Below are 17,339 nucleotides of genomic sequence, written 5' to 3' on the forward strand. Positions count from 1 at the left end.
TAATTGTTGCTTAGTACGTAGTAGTTTAATTCATGTTTCCTACATCTTTCTTGATGAATTTTCAACTTACCAAATTTATTTGTGGGAGATTGTATCTTCACCTTAACACCAAACAAGATGCAATTTGATGAAAAGAAAAGAGCAATCTTTAGCTTGTTTTGTGGTTCATTCATGTTTTCTTGATGAATGAACACTTTTCTTGATGAATTTTGAAGTTAGTAATTGGTTTGGTGGGAGACTGTATTTCACCTTTACAACAAACAATCTGCAATTTGATGTAAAAAAGCATTCTTTAGCTTGTTTTGTGGTTCATTCATGTATTCTTGTGTGGGACTTATGAAATAAGAGGGGGGGAAAAGCACGTGTATATTGAAGATGAAATGCAGTAGTATAAAGTTTTATAACCAATAGATGGTGTAATTTATGATCTCTGTGCCGTGAAAAGAGATAATAACTCAACTTCTAGAATACAAATAAGAAAATAGAGCAGACATAAAATGCAGTAAAAATGTGGAGAGTTGGAAGTGAGCGAAATAATTTAAGAAGTAATCTCTATCCCTCTCTACTTCTTCTTGGTAGAAGAAGCATCCTTCTTGGCAGCATCAGCATCAGCAGCAGCAGGGGCAGCGGCCGCAGCAGATTTGAGCTCGTCCCATGCCTCAATCCAGGTGACCATAGCATCAGCCAGCTTCAGGAAGTAGGGATCAATAGGGCCGAGCTTCTCTCTCACCAGCTTCGACAGCTCAACGTAGCATTGCTGCACGGTCTTGCTTTCCTTGGAGAGAACGACAGATTGGAAGAATGGGATGATATCCTCTTGCCAGTAGATTCCTTTGTATTCCTTCTTCAGATTCACAAACGGGTTGCTAGCCTTGCTGTGCCAGATATACGGGAGCCCCGTCTTCACCCCCAGACCCAAATGGTCAGTGATCACCTGCAAATGTGGCCACACATTCCACATTTAACTCGACTATTCAAGATATAATTTTTTTTCCTGGTTTCAACAGTGTATGAGTGTGAACAAACAAACACCTTAGTGCACCAGCCAGCCCACATGTCGTCGTATCTCCCGATCGGCTGGCCATCGCCCATGAGCCCAAAGTACATGGCAGCACCAATGAGCTCCCTGTCGAACGCAAGGTTCATCCCGCACATAGGGAAAAGGGTTCCCTTGGGAATTGTCAGGACAGCATCAACATACCTGTGAAGGAAAACGATTAGCAACAATCAAAGATGCAATTTTTATCAAGAAACCATCCAACCTGGTGTTGCGCTCGCGAGGCTTGACAAGCTGGGTTGGGGCGTCATAGTCAGGGATGTTGAGCCAGAGCCCGTGGGAGACAGCAGTTGGCGCTCCTTCCCTCATGCTGAAGGGGTAGCCGCGAACGAAGTCCGCACCCTCTCTGTAGGGGTCGTACAATGTGTTGAAGAAGAACGGTGTGGCTGGAGTCAGCAGGTTATGAATGTGTTGAGCCAACGCATTGATCTGTTCCCCACTTGGATCCTTGGCTACCTATATATTCATCCATTCCAATTCAGATACACTATTTGCTTACATATCAAATCAATTCCTGATAAATACATTCAATCAGTTGATCAACTAAACAAATACGCCAGTTTCTTGTTTAATCTCCTCAAACTATGACAAAGCAACTAACACTACATCAAATCTATAGCAAATCAGCGATTGATTAGATCACAAGCGATGAAGCAAATAGATTGGTTTCTTCTTAAATCTCTTCTAACTATGACAAAGCAACAACACTACATCAAATGCATAGCAAATTAGCAATTGATTTCGAAAAATGCACATGGCAAATCGGGACTACCCTAATTATTTTTTTATTATTAGTTTACTAATATTGATTAAAGAACGGATTTTGATATTTTAATTAGTAGTATAAACAAACAAAGATTTTCTTCTTCGCATATTCCGGTAGACCATTGACTTCCCAAATCCCCAAATCGGAAAACACAAAACTCAGATCCAATCCCTAAACTCGCTCCCGCAACTCACAATTGAGTAAACGAAGAAGTAAAAAAAAAACTCACGAAGCAATCGTCGTCAATGGTGAAGATGTATTTCTTCTTAGAAACTAGGAATCCGAAGCAGCGGCAAGCGGAGTCCTTGAAGGAGATGCAGGAGGCCTTGGGGCCGAGGATCCGGTTGATGTCGTTGCGGTTGTAGAGCTCGTAGTCGAAGCCCTCCGGGACGTGGATCTTCTTGGAGGGGTCCCCGTCCTGGACGATGATGAGGTGGTACTGCTCGAAGAAGGGCCTCCACATCTCCAGGAAGTCCAGGTTGCGGATGGTCGGGATCACGATGTCCAGCTCGTCTTTGAGCGGCGGCACCACTTTGCTCGCTGGCTTCGACGACATTTTTGGTGCTGAGGTGGTGGGAATGTGGGGAGATCTTGGGAGGGGGCTGTGGTGGTGGAGATGTGGGGAAGAGGGTTGATTTATAGGGGCGGGAGAGGGGGATTGGTGTGAGATTGTTGCCTTCTGCGTGAGTGGGGAATGGAGATTGACTTTTCCATGTGAGAACCTTCGGTTTAGAATTGCCGGTTTAGCTTTACAGACTCTACCGGTTCTACTCTCTTGAAAGAGGGAACCGGTCCGCGAAGGGGCTAACCGGTTTTAGTTTTGGAACTGAGATGCTTTTGGTTCTAACCTAACACAAATAGACAATATTGTGCATAGCCAAGTAGTTTGCAATTTCATCTCTTTTAACTTGAAATAGACGACCTAGTTCTTGGTTTGGGTTACAGTTTGACCTAGAACCGGGATCAATGGGTTGGTTCTACATTTGCTTTTTGGTGGGTGAGAAGTCTAGTACTATTAACTCCCAACTCAGTGTTTTAAAAATGAGATCGAGATATCAGTTCAATCGATTCATCTGTGAAAACTATTGTAATGTTAGGCAATTTCAAACCGGGAAATTGATCAGTTCGGCCGTGAATTGCCGATCAATTAGACTGGTTTGCAAGATTGTCATCTTTTTACTTCTCAATCTCTCTACTTTTTACATAAAATATTCAATATTGTTTATACTTTTGTAAGATTGTTTAGTATCGAATAATTCAACCCACTATTTGAAACTTGTTATAATATATTAATGTGTGTTTTTGATTCGACAATCACTTCAAACTTTGGGTTAAATGTGTAAAAGTTTTAATTAAAAAAGTTTATAAAATTGTGTACGCCGTGCTATAATTAGTTAGTACTACTATAATATTCAGTGTACTATATGATTGTCGTGTGATTATCTTACTAACAAAACTATGAATATGAAATGGTGGTTTGTTGAAAATTGAAGTTGATGTTTAATTCAGTTGTAGTATGTCTATGTGCCTAAAAGATTGGTACTCCATTACTTTCCCCAATTCATTATTTATGTCACATACTATTAATTTTCAGCTATTTCTTAATGTGACATATAATATTATTTTAAAATACATTTATTATCCATATAACTTCAAATAATATTCCTTAGACCATTTTTACATCACTTTCAAGTTTCAACCCAACCCAAATGAACATCAAACTCAAAATATTAATTATTATTATTATCATTATTATTTCTTGGAACATGAAAATTTGAATTAGGCTTCTTTCATATCGGATGTGCTGTGGTTGTCTATACAATCTTCTAAAAATGAATATATTAAGTGCAAAATCACAATAAAATAATCAACAAGATCATGGTATTGGTAATCATAAAATTATAGTATTATTAACATATACATAGACATGCACCAATGAAATTGGAATTAACATGATGTCGAATGTTATTTATAGAACAATATCAACCTAAGATGGGATGTGTCACATATATAGTTACTATCTTGTTTCTTATATTGTATTTCAAAAATTTATAATCATTTCATTTCAATTATATTAAAATTCCAATATGAGAGATAAAGACTGATATACTTATTATGATATAATCATTTGTACCAAACTCGGATATTGTTCCATATGTATCTAAATTATTTGGATTATTATATTTGAGCGAATAATGTACTAGTAATTAGGTGATAGTCCAATTGTGGTGATCCACACATTTATAAATACGTGCAATTCAACTACTATATGACTCTTTTATTATTCCTTATAGCGTGTGTCATCAATGCCAGTTATTATCATTAATTCACAAAAAATAAATGTAATGAAGTAATATGCCAAATATGTCAAATAGCAATAATAATATTAATTAATTTGCAGTTAAAATTGGGTTTAGGCATTTTTCACATTTATGCTGAACTCTTGAACACCTCGTCAGTTATAAAAACGTTATAATATATTCTTGATAGTAGAATATAAAAATGTCAAAATTTTTTGAATTGCATGGTAGTATTAAAGATGGCATGTGACTTGAGTTTTGGTCTTCTTTTACGTACACATTAAGTTAGGCAAACTATCAAATTAATAGAAACGCATGCATTTAACTTGAAGTTACACTGCCCCCTTTTTATAATTTTTTTAATTAATTGTTGCATAGAATTGACTCAAAGGTCATGTAAATGTTGGAAATGAAATGAATTCATAACAGTGTTAAAAAACAATTAGACTCATCCTTGCCTAACTGGCTAATGCACATTAATTAATCGATAGCAGTTGAATAATTTCTACACCTTTTTATACGTACTTGGGCTGCAACTGTAATTATCATTAATGTGAATAAGTCAATGATAATTCGTTGGTCTCACTCTAAGTGGTGCAGTTCAAAATTGAGACTTTTACACACAAAAGTTAAGTTAGTCAATATGAATAGACTACCATTATATACACAAAATATATAATTTTCTTATATTACGTGTTCTATTTTTATAGACTACTGATCTATCTAACTCTGGCAAGAGTTTTTGCGTCCAAGAAGAAAGAAGAAACAAAATTGATTATGAAATTGTTATGAAATATTCCAAGAAAACTAAAATAAAAATAAGGAAAAAATAAGAATGGTAAATGAAATTTCATAGAGCACAAAAAGTGGAGCGATGAATCTCATTACCTAATATTCTTGGATACTAAAAAAATATGTTTTTAATTAATATGAGTAGACTACTTAAATTAATTATACGAGTACTAGTAAAAAATTAGGAAGAGCTTTTTTAACAAAGCCCACTTAATAACTTAAAAATATAAATATGGGCTCGTTTGACCGCAAGCGAGCAGGAGGCCCAATGGGCTTTATATGCATTACACGCAGTAGATAATAGGCCATTTTCTCTTTATTACTCATATGACAAAAAAAATAGCTTTAAAACAAATATTTTGAACCAGGAACGAATTATACACGACCGTATGGTTGATCTCACGATTACCTGCAATTCCAACTTGGCCTTAAAATAATACTCCCTCAGTTCCTGAAAAGTGAATTATTATTTTTAATTCGTCTTTGAAAAATATGAACTTTCTAATTTTGAAAACTTTTTTTTCTTCTAATGAGGTGTAGAGGTGCTCACGGTTCCGAAACTGCCGGTTCCAGTTTTGGAGATTGCCGAACTGGAACCGAACCACGACGGTGTTTCGCGGTTCCAGTTTCGGTTCCAAACCGGTGATTTTTTACGGTTCCGAACCACCGATTTTTTGCGATTCCGACACGATTTCGGTTTGAAATATTTTGAACCTGAACCGAACCACGCTTAAAAAATCGACGGTTCCAATTCGGGTAAATTCTCACGGTTTCGGTTCGGAACCGTAACCGACGGTATTTTAACCGCCGATTCGGTAAACCTTGGGCATGTTTAATGAGGTGTGACACATTCTCCACTAATAATACTCTAAAAACTTTTTCTTTCTATCTCTTTCTTACTTTTCTAATTATGCATTAAAATCCATGCCGAACCAAATATTCATACTATTTGGAAATAGAGGGAGCAGGCAATAGCTATCCACATTGTTAGGATTCGCACACACAAGGCTTTCACACACTCAATAAGATCACACACACACTCACTGTTGTATGAGATCACACAATGCAGAAAACACACACACTCACACTTTGAGTATTGAAGATGATAAACTTGGAGAGAAAACTGGAAAACTCTTTATTGATTAAACTCTTCTCTAAACTACATACACGGTGAGCTATTTAAAGCTCTATAATCAAGTAGCAACTGCTACTAACTAACTACAAGAAGAATCAAGAAAGCAAGAAGAATAACCGCTACATCTCAGCTAACTAACTGCTGCTCCAACGGCTAGTTCGGCTAGGTTGCTTCTACCTTCTCGGTTCAAGACCGAACTCCTTCCTCGGTTCAAGACCGAACTCCTTCCTCGGCTTACAACCGAACTCCTTCTCGGCTTACAACCGAACTCTTTCTTCTCGGCTCGGCTTACAACCGAACTCTTCCTTCTCGGCTCATTCCAGCTCAACGCCGAGCTTCCTTACCGAGCTTCCTTACCGAGCTTCCTTACCGCTGAGCTTACCGACTTCTGCCTTCTTCTTCTCGGCTAGTTCCAGGCTAGTTCCAGCTCGGTAAGCCGAGCTTACCGAACTCCTTTCTAGCCGAGCTTCTTCCAACTGAAATGAGCACTCCATTATTACAATTCTCCACCTGAGGGCTCATCTCAGTTCTTGCACAAACATTGATCAATTTCTTGCAATGATCAAACTTGTCTCTACCTAGAGACTTTGTTAGCATGTCAGCCGGATTGTGCAAGGTGTTAATCTTAATCACCTTCACTCTCCCCTTTTCAATCTCATTCAGCTTGGATTTGTCCACCAAAATCCATGTTTTGTTCTTGAGTAAAGACTCTATTTCCTCATTCATGGCTTCAATCCATCTTTCTCTATCTTTACTCTGCATAGCTTCTTTATATGTGAGTGGATCTGCACCATCAATACCTTCAGCTGCACACAGAGCATAATACACAACATCAGAGAACTTTGTTGGTGGCCTTGTTTCTCTTCTAACTCTGTCCCTTGCAAGCTGATAGTCTCTGATAGAGTCTGATATAGACTCACCAGCCTGGTTGCCCTGAGTTGGAGCCTCTTCTTTATCTGAATCAGACTCACTCCCTGAGTCAATAACTCCACCTGCTCCTAGGCCAACCCCCACAGGCTCCACCTTGAAGAAATCACCCTCATCTTCACTGGAGTCCAGCTTATCTTTCAGGTATGGCATCTGATCCTCCAAGAACACCACATCCCTACTCACCAAGACCTTCTGCTTACCGGGCTCAATACACCAGAGCCTATACCCCTTAACACCCCTCTGATACCCCAGCAAGATACATTTCAGAGCCCTAGCTTCAAGCTTACTTTGCCTAGCATGAGCATAGGCCACACACCCAAACACCTTGTATTTTGAGTAGTCACTATGAGCTCCATACCACATGTAATCAGGAGTTTCAGATTTCAGGGCAGTAGATGGGCATTTATTGATGAGATAGGCTGCTGTATACACAGCCTCACCCCAGAATCTGCTGCTCAAACCAGACCCAAGAAGTAGGCACCTCACCCTCTCTAGGATTGTCCTATTCATCCTTTCCACAACACCATTTTGCTGAGGATTACCAGGAACAGTCCGGTGCCTCTTCATACCCTTCTCTTTACAAAACAGATCAAACTCAGCAGACAAGAACTCTAGGCCATTGTCTGTCCTTAAGCATTTAACACTTCTACCCTTCTCTAGCTCAACCTCCTTACACCATATCTTGAACTTTGTGAGTGTTTCAGATTTTTCTTTAAGAATATATACCCACAACTTTCTTGTATAGTCATCAATGATAGCTAGATAATACTTTCCTCCACCAATTGAACACACCGGTGAAGGCCCCCAAAGATCACTATGTATGTAGTCTAAAGGGGCTGTAGAAGAGTGAATACCTGTAGGATAGGGTGCCTTCTTAGCCTTTCCAAGTATACATTGCTCACAGGGGTCCATCTTGTTGAAATCTCCAGAGATCAGACCCTTCTTGATGAGTTCTTTCAAGCTTCCTTCGGCTGGGTGGCCCAATCTCTTGTGCCATAGCATTATGGAATCATCTGACACTGCATTGCTTTCTCCATCAACAGCCTTAGCCTTCAGATAATAGAGAATATGCTCTCTGTCAGCCTCCATCATCACTGCATCTCCAGATTTCACAAACAATTTTCCTTGACTCATCAATATGGTGAACCCTTTCTGTTCCAGCATTCCCAATGAGATGAGGTTCATCTTTACTTCTGGAATATACCTCACCCCAGTTAGGATCTTTATAGAGCCATCTTGTAGGCTTAGCTTTACCTTCCCTATTCCTTTGATCTGACAAATGTGATTATTACCAAGAACAACCGTACCCGATGCTTCTTGAAGATCATGAAACCAGCTTCTATTTGGGCACATATGGAAGCTGCACCCCGAGTCCATTATCCACCTATGACTGACCCCACTATCACTGATATTCATGAGTTGAGCCGGGGGATCAGCACTCTCCACACAATCAGATTGATTGTGTCCCTCAGAGGCCATCTTTCTCTTCCATGCATGACAATCTTTCTTCAAATGTCCAGGTTTCTTGCACCAATAGCAAGCTCTGGTTTCCTTCTGAGCATCAGAACTTGAGGGTTTAGGGCCCTCAAACTTCTTCTTGAAGTTCTGCTTCTTGAACTTCTTCACATTCAAGGCCTCTGCAGCTTGAACATTGGAGCTTGCAGAGCCTCTGTTGGTTGTCTTCTGGAGTTCTTTGGCCATCAAGGCTGAATAGACTTCTGCATAGGTGATAGGTTTATCTCTTCCATAGATAATTGCATCACTTAGCTGGTCATACGAGCTAGGCAAGGCATTCAATGTGAGAATGGCCTTATCCTCATCTGAGATCTTGACATCAACAGATCCCAGGTCATCAATGATCTTGTTGAACTCTTCTAGCTGCTCAATGATGGACCTATCCCCAGAAAAACTATAGGCATACAGCCTCTTCTTGAGATACAGCCGGTTAGCCAAGGATTTGGCCAAGTAAACTTCATCTAACTTGTCCAAGATCTCCACCGCAGTCTTGGCTTCTTGAACTTCCCTCAAGACCTTATCTCCAAGGCACAGAATCACTGCAGAATGTGCCTTGAGCTGCATTTCCTCCATCTTTGCCTGAGCTTTTTCATCAAGCACTGGAGCCTTTCCTTTCTCCTCTGGTTTTGCAAGAACTGCCGCCAAGCCTTGTTGAATTAAAACCGCCTTCATCTTCATCTTCCACAGGCCATAATCATTCTTGCCTGTGAACTTTTCTGCATCAAGCCTTGCTGCCATCTCTGAAACCGTTTGATCCTCTGCAAATCAGCTTCAATATCCCTTTCCCACAGACGGCGCCACTTGTTAGGATTCGCACACACAAGGCTTTCACACACTCAATAAGATCACACACACACTCACTGTTGTATGAGATCACACAATGCAGAAAACACACACACTCACACTTTGAGTATTGAAGATGATAAACTTGGAGAGAAAACTGGAAAACTCTTTATTGATTAAACTCTTCTCTAAACTACATACACGGTGAGCTATTTAAAGCTCTATAATCAAGTAGCAACTGCTACTAACTAACTACAAGAAGAATCAAGAAAGCAAGAAGAATAACCGCTACATCTCAGCTAACTAACTGCTGCTCCAACGGCTAGTTCGGCTAGGTTGCTTCTACCTTCTCGGTTCAAGACCGAACTCCTTCCTCGGTTCAAGACCGAACTCCTTCCTCGGTTTACAACCGAACTCCTTCTCGGCTTACAACCGAACTCTTTCTTCTCGGCTCGGCTTACAACCGAACTCTTCCTTCTCGGCTCATTCCAGCTCAACGCCGAGCTTCCTTACCGAGCTTCCTTACCGAGCTTCCTTACCGCTGAGCTTACCGACTTCTGCCTTCTTCTTCTCGGCTAGTTCCAGGCTAGTTCCAGCTCGGTAAGCCGAGCTTACCGAACTCCTTTCTAGCCGAGCTTCTTCCAACTGAAATGAGCACTCCATTATTACACACATCATTAGCAAAATGTGAAAGCGGAAAAAACACACTTCTTCCGTTCACTGCAAATAGTCTTAGTACTACTTGATAACATAAATTTTAATTTAAAAATAAAAATTGTAAAAGAGATATAGAGAAATAATGATTGGTCTGTTGGAACATTATCAGTGAAAATTGAGACATATTTTATTGAAGATAAAATACTTACTAAAAATAGAAAATGATTGGTTTTTTTTACGAATCGAAAAGGAAAAATAGGACTTTCGGTTAGTGAATGGATGAAGTACCTGCATAAAAAATAGTTAGTTGAGGAAAAAAAAGAAGGTAGTTGCAAACAGTAAAATTTAATGTAACTTAACAATAAAATTTAATGTAACTTAACATTATTCTATAGCTACATTCTTTTAGTTGAATGAAATCCACTAGGCTTTCCAGTTATATAGGACTTGTACCATAAGGGGCCGTTTGGTAGCTATGTTACGGCTAGATAAGGGGATTAATCCGGGTTTATTTGTGCATTTAGTAGCTATGTTAGTAAACTTAATAGCCCGTGTTTTGTATCTGGCCCGCACAAAGTCCATTGAAAAATCTATGTTTCAATGATATATGTAACCACCCATTTTGCCATGTTACATATCAAGAATACCTAGTTAATTTTACAAAATACATTTTTACCCATAATTTAAAATTTTCTAAACCTGATCCAAAATACACGCCTCACTACACAAAAATAATCCTCACTTCAAAAAAATTGGGACAAGAAGTTCTTCCACAATACTCTCATTCTGCCTCACTCCATTTCTTCCGGCAACTCAAACATCCGGTGAATCCATTTCTTCCGGCGACTCTATTTCTGAATCAAGGTTAGGACTTTTGCAAATAAGATTTACCTGAAATACCTTGAAAAAACCCTCAAATCTCTTGGCCTATTTCAATGCTAATTTGTTGGACTATTTCTCCAATCTCTAATTGTGTGACTATATCATCTCCGGACACATTGTAGCTACTGACATGGTGATTTGCTCATTTGCAGATTTTTGTTAAACTTGGCCTCTTGAGCTTGTTCAAATTTGATACAGATCTTGACATTACGTTGCAAAGGATTGGATTTGTCCAACTCAGAGAGTGGACAGAGAGAGAGAGAGAGCACGATCCAGAGAGAGGGAGACGAGGGGGAAGGGAGAGGGAAGGCGGTGACGGTGGTGGCGCCATGGAGAATCGCCAGTGCGTGGAGAGGAGATTGAGGAAGACGGTGGTTTTGGGAATTTGGAGAAGTATAGTAGAGAGAAAATGAGGAAGATGGTGATTTTGGGATATTGGAAATTTGGAGAAGTGTAGTAGACAGAAAGCCGTAGAAGAGAGAGACAACAATTATTCTTTAAGGATAGTTTAGGGATTAATTTAAACTAATGAGGATACTTTTGACAATCATAATTTTATCCTTATTTGTAACTTGTTGTACCAAACACTTAAATATGATAACTAGTAATTATCTTAAGCTATCAAACACCCAATCAAGGTAAATAAACAAATTGAAACTATGATAACTATCACGAATTGTATCATGTCTAGTCGAAACATGACATGGCTACCAAATGAGGCCTAAATGTACTAAAAATGAGCATTTTGAGATGGTAAAATTAGCTGATAGTTGGTGGAGCATTTTATATATAAGTACTAGTACCCTATAATAACTATATCTAGACATGCTTAAATTTAGTCAAATAATCATAATTTAATTCGATTAGAAACATTGAATATTTGGAGATAGGCTCATTTTCAGTTAGAAACTAGTATTATGTCAATGCATAATTACAATTCTGTGGAATTCATCATATGTTAGTTAGTATTTGGAAGAGTAAGCAGGTCATGTGATCGGAAATTGAATCTAATTAATAATACAACTTTCCAACTCGAAAATCACATTCTCTAGCTAATTGTATTTTGCAATATTTCCAATACTACTTATTAGTCAACAATAAACATGATGATAAATATTCTAAAATTGATTTGCTAACAATAATTTCCCAACTCGCATCGTTTGGGATTTCTTTCTTATTCAACAAATTTAATTAATTAATTTCCAATAATTACCACCAACTAATTGAGAATGTGATACTTATTCCATCAATTTCTCATATGCTAAATATAATTATTTTGGTAATATACTAATAGGAAGAAAATTATTTTAAGCTTATTGAATTAACATGACTACTCTAAAATATATTGTATGGCATGCCATCGTTCAAGATTACGCAATATATTTTCGAGCATTCGTTAATTTGTCATATATTCTATTTTAGTTAATTTCTTAATTAAGATATCTATAAATATTTATTACTATGTTTCATGTGTTGGACTAATTAAGTCGATAATTCATGCTGCATGCATGAAATGAAATCATACTTTTGTATTCATGAATTATGTGAATGATTGACATGATCAACTCAACAAATTATTGTATGCCTCGACAAATTTAATTTTGCTCTTTAAAAACATAGAAAATTGCATTGTTATGATTAGTTGGGATCCACCAATATGCCATAGTTATAAATGTGTAACAAATTAAATTATTGTACCATGATATGTTTTCCTTTATTCCAACATCTGCAACATTCATGCTTTTCTCCATGTTGCATATCTAATTAAGAGACTATATTTGCTATACTCCCCCCTTCCCCGTCCGCCATTAGAAGTCTCATTCATTTGCGACATGAATTTTAAGAAATGTTAAGAAAAGTGAGTGGAAAAAAGTTAATGAAATAAGAGTCTCACTATATTAATTTTAAATGAAATATGAGTGGAATGAGTTAGTTGAAGGTGGGACCCTATTACCATCTATGTTAAAAGTGAACCAGGACTCATATTTACGGACGAACTAAAATGGAAAAACGAGACTCCTATTCGCGGACGGAGGGAGTATTTGCTTTTGAGATCATGTTATCTGAATCATTTTCAATATATGATCATTGATTTCACTCATTCAACATATGAAATGATAGTTACTATTTGAACTTTCAACCCTCGGTTAAAATGGTATCTGAATCTAATTTTTATTATCAGATGTTTCGCAATAATCGTGAAAATAATTTTGTTGTAGATCTCATTTGTTTGTAGCATTCATGTGCTTGATCATCCTCTAACACAACCTAATATCTGGCTTCTTCATTGAAGAATCTTCATGATGTTATCGGTGTTTCTTATCTTTGTTAGTTAATAATTTACAGAGCTTTGCTAGCTTTTGTCACCCTATAAGGTGGTGGGCCTGCAACTATAAATCACATTAAATCCTATGATAACTTACTGTTTGGTGGTTTAAATGAACAACTTTGGCCCAATAAAGGCCCATTATCAATTCCACAATAATAAATATGGTTAATGGTAAATATTTGCCTCTTTAAATGCAGTAAAAAATGTATATCTTTATGAAAATATATAAAAACCACTCAATTTCATGTAACGATACTGCTCCTTTCGTTCACGAAAAATAATCATATTTTTCATTAATAATGGTTCACTAAAATTAATCTGTCAATTTATAGTAAATTTTTCTCTTAATAAGATGGGTCCTAATTATAGTAACAAATACTCTAATAACTTTTCTCTTTTATCTTTCTCATTTTACCAATTTTACATTCAAATTTGTATCGATCATTACCATAATTCTATAATTATTTTTTATACGCCGAAAGAGTATTTTTCTTAATGAAACCCATTGGTCATCACCTCCAAAAACCTAAACTCCACACCGACATATCCTCTTCTATCTTCCCCAAATTTCTCACCGTAACCTCTTTCCAAATCTTCATCTTATTCTCAAATTATCACTGAGTCGTCGATTATTTACCAACACATTCTTCTCATACTACTATTGGCTCCAATGACTTTGTCACAACTGCAACAAAAAATGTTATAAAAAATACTCTCTCTATTGTATTAGAGTTATTTTGTCATTTTAGTACGTTCCATAATAGTGGAGTCATTTATCTTTTTAGTAAAAGTCAACATTTTCTTCTTTCTACTTTTTCCTCTCTTATCTTTTTATTTAATTCTTATACATCTTTTTCTTAATCTCCGTGTCGGAAATAAAAGCCTCCATTATTATGAAACGGAGGGAGTACTAGTATATGTTTACAAGATAAACTGTGCTTCGTGCGAGCGTGTATAAGCTAAAACTGACCTAATAAGCGCCCTTACAAGCTATTTCGTGCCTTAGCTAAATTGATCAACGTAACATAGTAAACTTAAATATTATTGATATATTACTATTACAATAATGGGTATATAATTTGTCTTGCTTTCATTTTGCCTCCTCTAATAAATAGGCAATACCGACATCTCACGTGATGTTTACCCAACAACAAGAAAAGGCGTAGGACCCAACTCTTTTTCACCACCAATTGTCCAAATGGATTTATCATGATTTTATACATGATTCAGCATATGCGTAATAATTTTCTATTATGATTTAACAATTCATGGGATTGGCAAAGCCACATATTGAGAACGCATGCAGTTTCAAATATAGACTATGCATATTGATTGATCATAACTGTCAGTATCATAGGATCGGTCTAACTCAACTTATTTTTAACACAAGTATACTGTTGGAAATCGAAATCGGAGCAAAAACGAAATGGAACAACAAGAACACGAGGATATACGTGGTTCGGCGTAAGCCTACGTCCATGGGAGAATAACGAATTGATTTACTTCAATCACGATCAAGAACTACAATCATACAACAAAATCACACACTCAAGAACAAGCTACTCTCTCTTCGCATATGAACTCATATCACACCGAAGACTATATAAGCTAATTCCTCACAAAGATAGTGTGTATCTCTCACTCTAGCTATTGATTGTTGTTATGATCTCTCATCTGATTTCTCTCAATCTCGTTTCTTCTCAAATCTCTGATATGGAGCTGCAACTGCTCTTATAGGAATCAACTCATGCAGTTGAAACTGCCGTGCAAGTGAACTCAAACTGCTCTTCTCTAATAGCCGTTGCATAACAGAATTTTGAACTCAAACTTCTTGATTATGTGTCGCACACTCCACGCTCGGTTCCGATGCACCCTCACTCGTTGTTATCATCACAAAACTCCTAACAATCCTCCACCTTTTGAGATGATACAAACACTTTCCTCAAACACATGACCACGCTTCTGATTCAACACACTGCATATTCCACCAAGAGCTTGCTCCGGTGCATATTCCATGGGTTCCCAAAAAACAGGCTTTGCTATAAGCTTGGAGGCATAGATGACCCTCCTTGCAGTGGGAATGACCTGCCCACCACCTCTGTGAATAGCATCAGCGTGAAGAACCACATCACAAACCTCGAAGCAAATGCCTCGCGTGTTATCTTCGGCCAATGCACCTTCCTTAGATCATCTTTGAATCAAATTCACCAAGTTCATATAACCTTTGAACTTGTCGATCCCATGTCTGCGACATCGTCAACCTTGCCTATTCTTGTCAGCATCCTGACTCCGAGAATCATCCCCAGATCCTCCTTTATCACTTCCTTGATCAGCTACAACGCCTCCACCGGACGATAAAACCTCCACCTAATCTGAATCTTCTCCGTTCAGAATTGGAGTTGCTGATCCCTAGAGATATGACACATCTCTCATGAGTGATAACCGAATTTCTGTCAAGATTATGCCCAGACCGCACCACGGCCTCATCGGTTCGATACTTTTGCATAGCTACTGCCTCTTCGGGATCCTCCTCAAGCTTCAGACCTTCCTTTGTGTCAGAAACCAGCTTCCCCTCAGAGCTTGGGCCTTCATGATCCTCTCCGTGTTGGCAGTCCATCCGTATTCTCTAGTAACCAAACAACAAGGGGAGTCGACAACATGGTCAGAGACAATAGTCTTTTCCATTTTGTCTCCAAGAACATCTTTGCATCACATAACCAGCATCATCATAGGCCTCGAAAATAAGTTTCATATCGCCATACTCGATCCCATTATGGACCATCAATATGAGCAACGATCATTGAGCGAGCTACACCAACGATCACCAAGAACTTTCCTCTTTCTTGATCGATGAACATTCGAGCTCTCTCCACAATGAATATCCAAATTTATGATTGTTAATCTCTGTTGCAACTTCTTCACACTAAAAACTTTTCCCGAGTGCGAACGACGCATGCACCTCGCCTTCATGCCTCGTATTTGTAACCGTTTCCACTTGGATCTAGCGTCGGAACCTCAAGAAAACCTTCATCTCGCCAATTTGCTTCTATCTTCTTGTTTCAGAGTCCGCAACACCATCTTCTCTGACCTCAGAGAAAGAGAATTCTTCACGGCTGGAAACTCCATTTCCATGTTGATCCGTCGGAGCTTTCACGCAGATAAAAGTTGGAGAATCGCCTAAAACGGCACCATCACCACTCGGATCTCCAACGAAGACAACCCATCCTCCTCACTGTCGCGGACCACAACATCCCGAGCCAGCCTCTCGTCCTCAGACGTCGTAGCCACCAGAAACGACGACCCGTCGCTTCTCACGAACCTTATTGCTCATCTCTTTCTCCAAGACAGCTGCGCATCCATTTTCGAACTGATCTCCGACTTCTTCCAACGATTCTCCTCGTTCTCACAGACGGCGCCATTTGTTGGAAATCGAGATCGGAGCAAAAATTAAATGGAACAACAAGAACACGAGGATATACGTGGTTCGGCGTAAGCCTACGTCCACGGGAGAATAACGAATCGATTTACTTCAATCACGATCAAGAACTACAATCATACAACAAGATCACACACTCAAGAACAAGCTACTCTCTCTTCGCATATGAACTCATATCACACCGAAGACTATATAAGCTAATTCCTCACAAAGATAGTGTGTATCTCTCACTCTAGCTATTGATTATTGTTATGATCTCTCAGCTGATTTCTCTCAATCTCGTTTCTTCTCAAATCTCTTATATGGAGCTGCAACTGCTCTTATAGGAATCAACTCATGCAGTTGAAACTGCCGTGCAAGTGAACTCAAACTGCTCTTCTCTAATAGCCGTTGCATAACAGAATTTTGAACTCAAACTTCTTGATCATGTGTCGCACACTCCACGCTCGGTTCCGATGCACCCTCACTCGTTGTTATCATCACAAAACTCCTAACATATACCCGCAAATATACGGGGCTAATGTAGCAAACAGTAAGCAAGAGTATCGTATTCACAGAGACAATAAGTGTCAACCTAAATATCACGAACCAACCTCAACTACTATCTAGATGAATCGGAAAGTTTTGTTTTTCTAAATCTACTTAAAAGCAAAGTAAAAACAATAATTAAAGCAATTTGGAAACAACTTAGAAAACTAAAAGCAACAAAAGGTAATGGATGTAGGTCAAGAATTGGGAAGGGTAGAATCCTACGAGA

At 38.3% G+C, this 17,339-nt stretch overlaps 1 protein-coding gene across 1 annotated transcript; it reads right to left on the reverse strand.

The window, feature by feature from the left end:
* Positions 1–342: 342 nt before the first annotated feature.
* Positions 343–2,523, reverse strand: LOC121763428 (UDP-arabinopyranose mutase 1-like). Its single transcript, XM_042159439.1, has 4 exons — positions 2,053–2,523; positions 1,263–1,513; positions 1,033–1,201; positions 343–934 (listed from the first exon to the last, which is right to left on the reverse strand). Exons 1-4 carry the CDS (start codon positions 2,377–2,379, stop codon positions 563–565), a joined length of 1,119 nt encoding a protein of 372 aa, XP_042015373.1. The 5' UTR covers positions 2,380–2,523; the 3' UTR covers positions 343–562.
* Between the last annotated feature and the right edge of the window lie 14,816 nt (positions 2,524–17,339).

The sequence above is a fragment of the Salvia splendens genome, chromosome 14 (assembly GCF_004379255.2).
Source record: "Salvia splendens isolate huo1 chromosome 14, SspV2, whole genome shotgun sequence".
In the NCBI taxonomy this organism is placed as follows: Eukaryota; Viridiplantae; Streptophyta; class Magnoliopsida; order Lamiales; family Lamiaceae; genus Salvia; species Salvia splendens.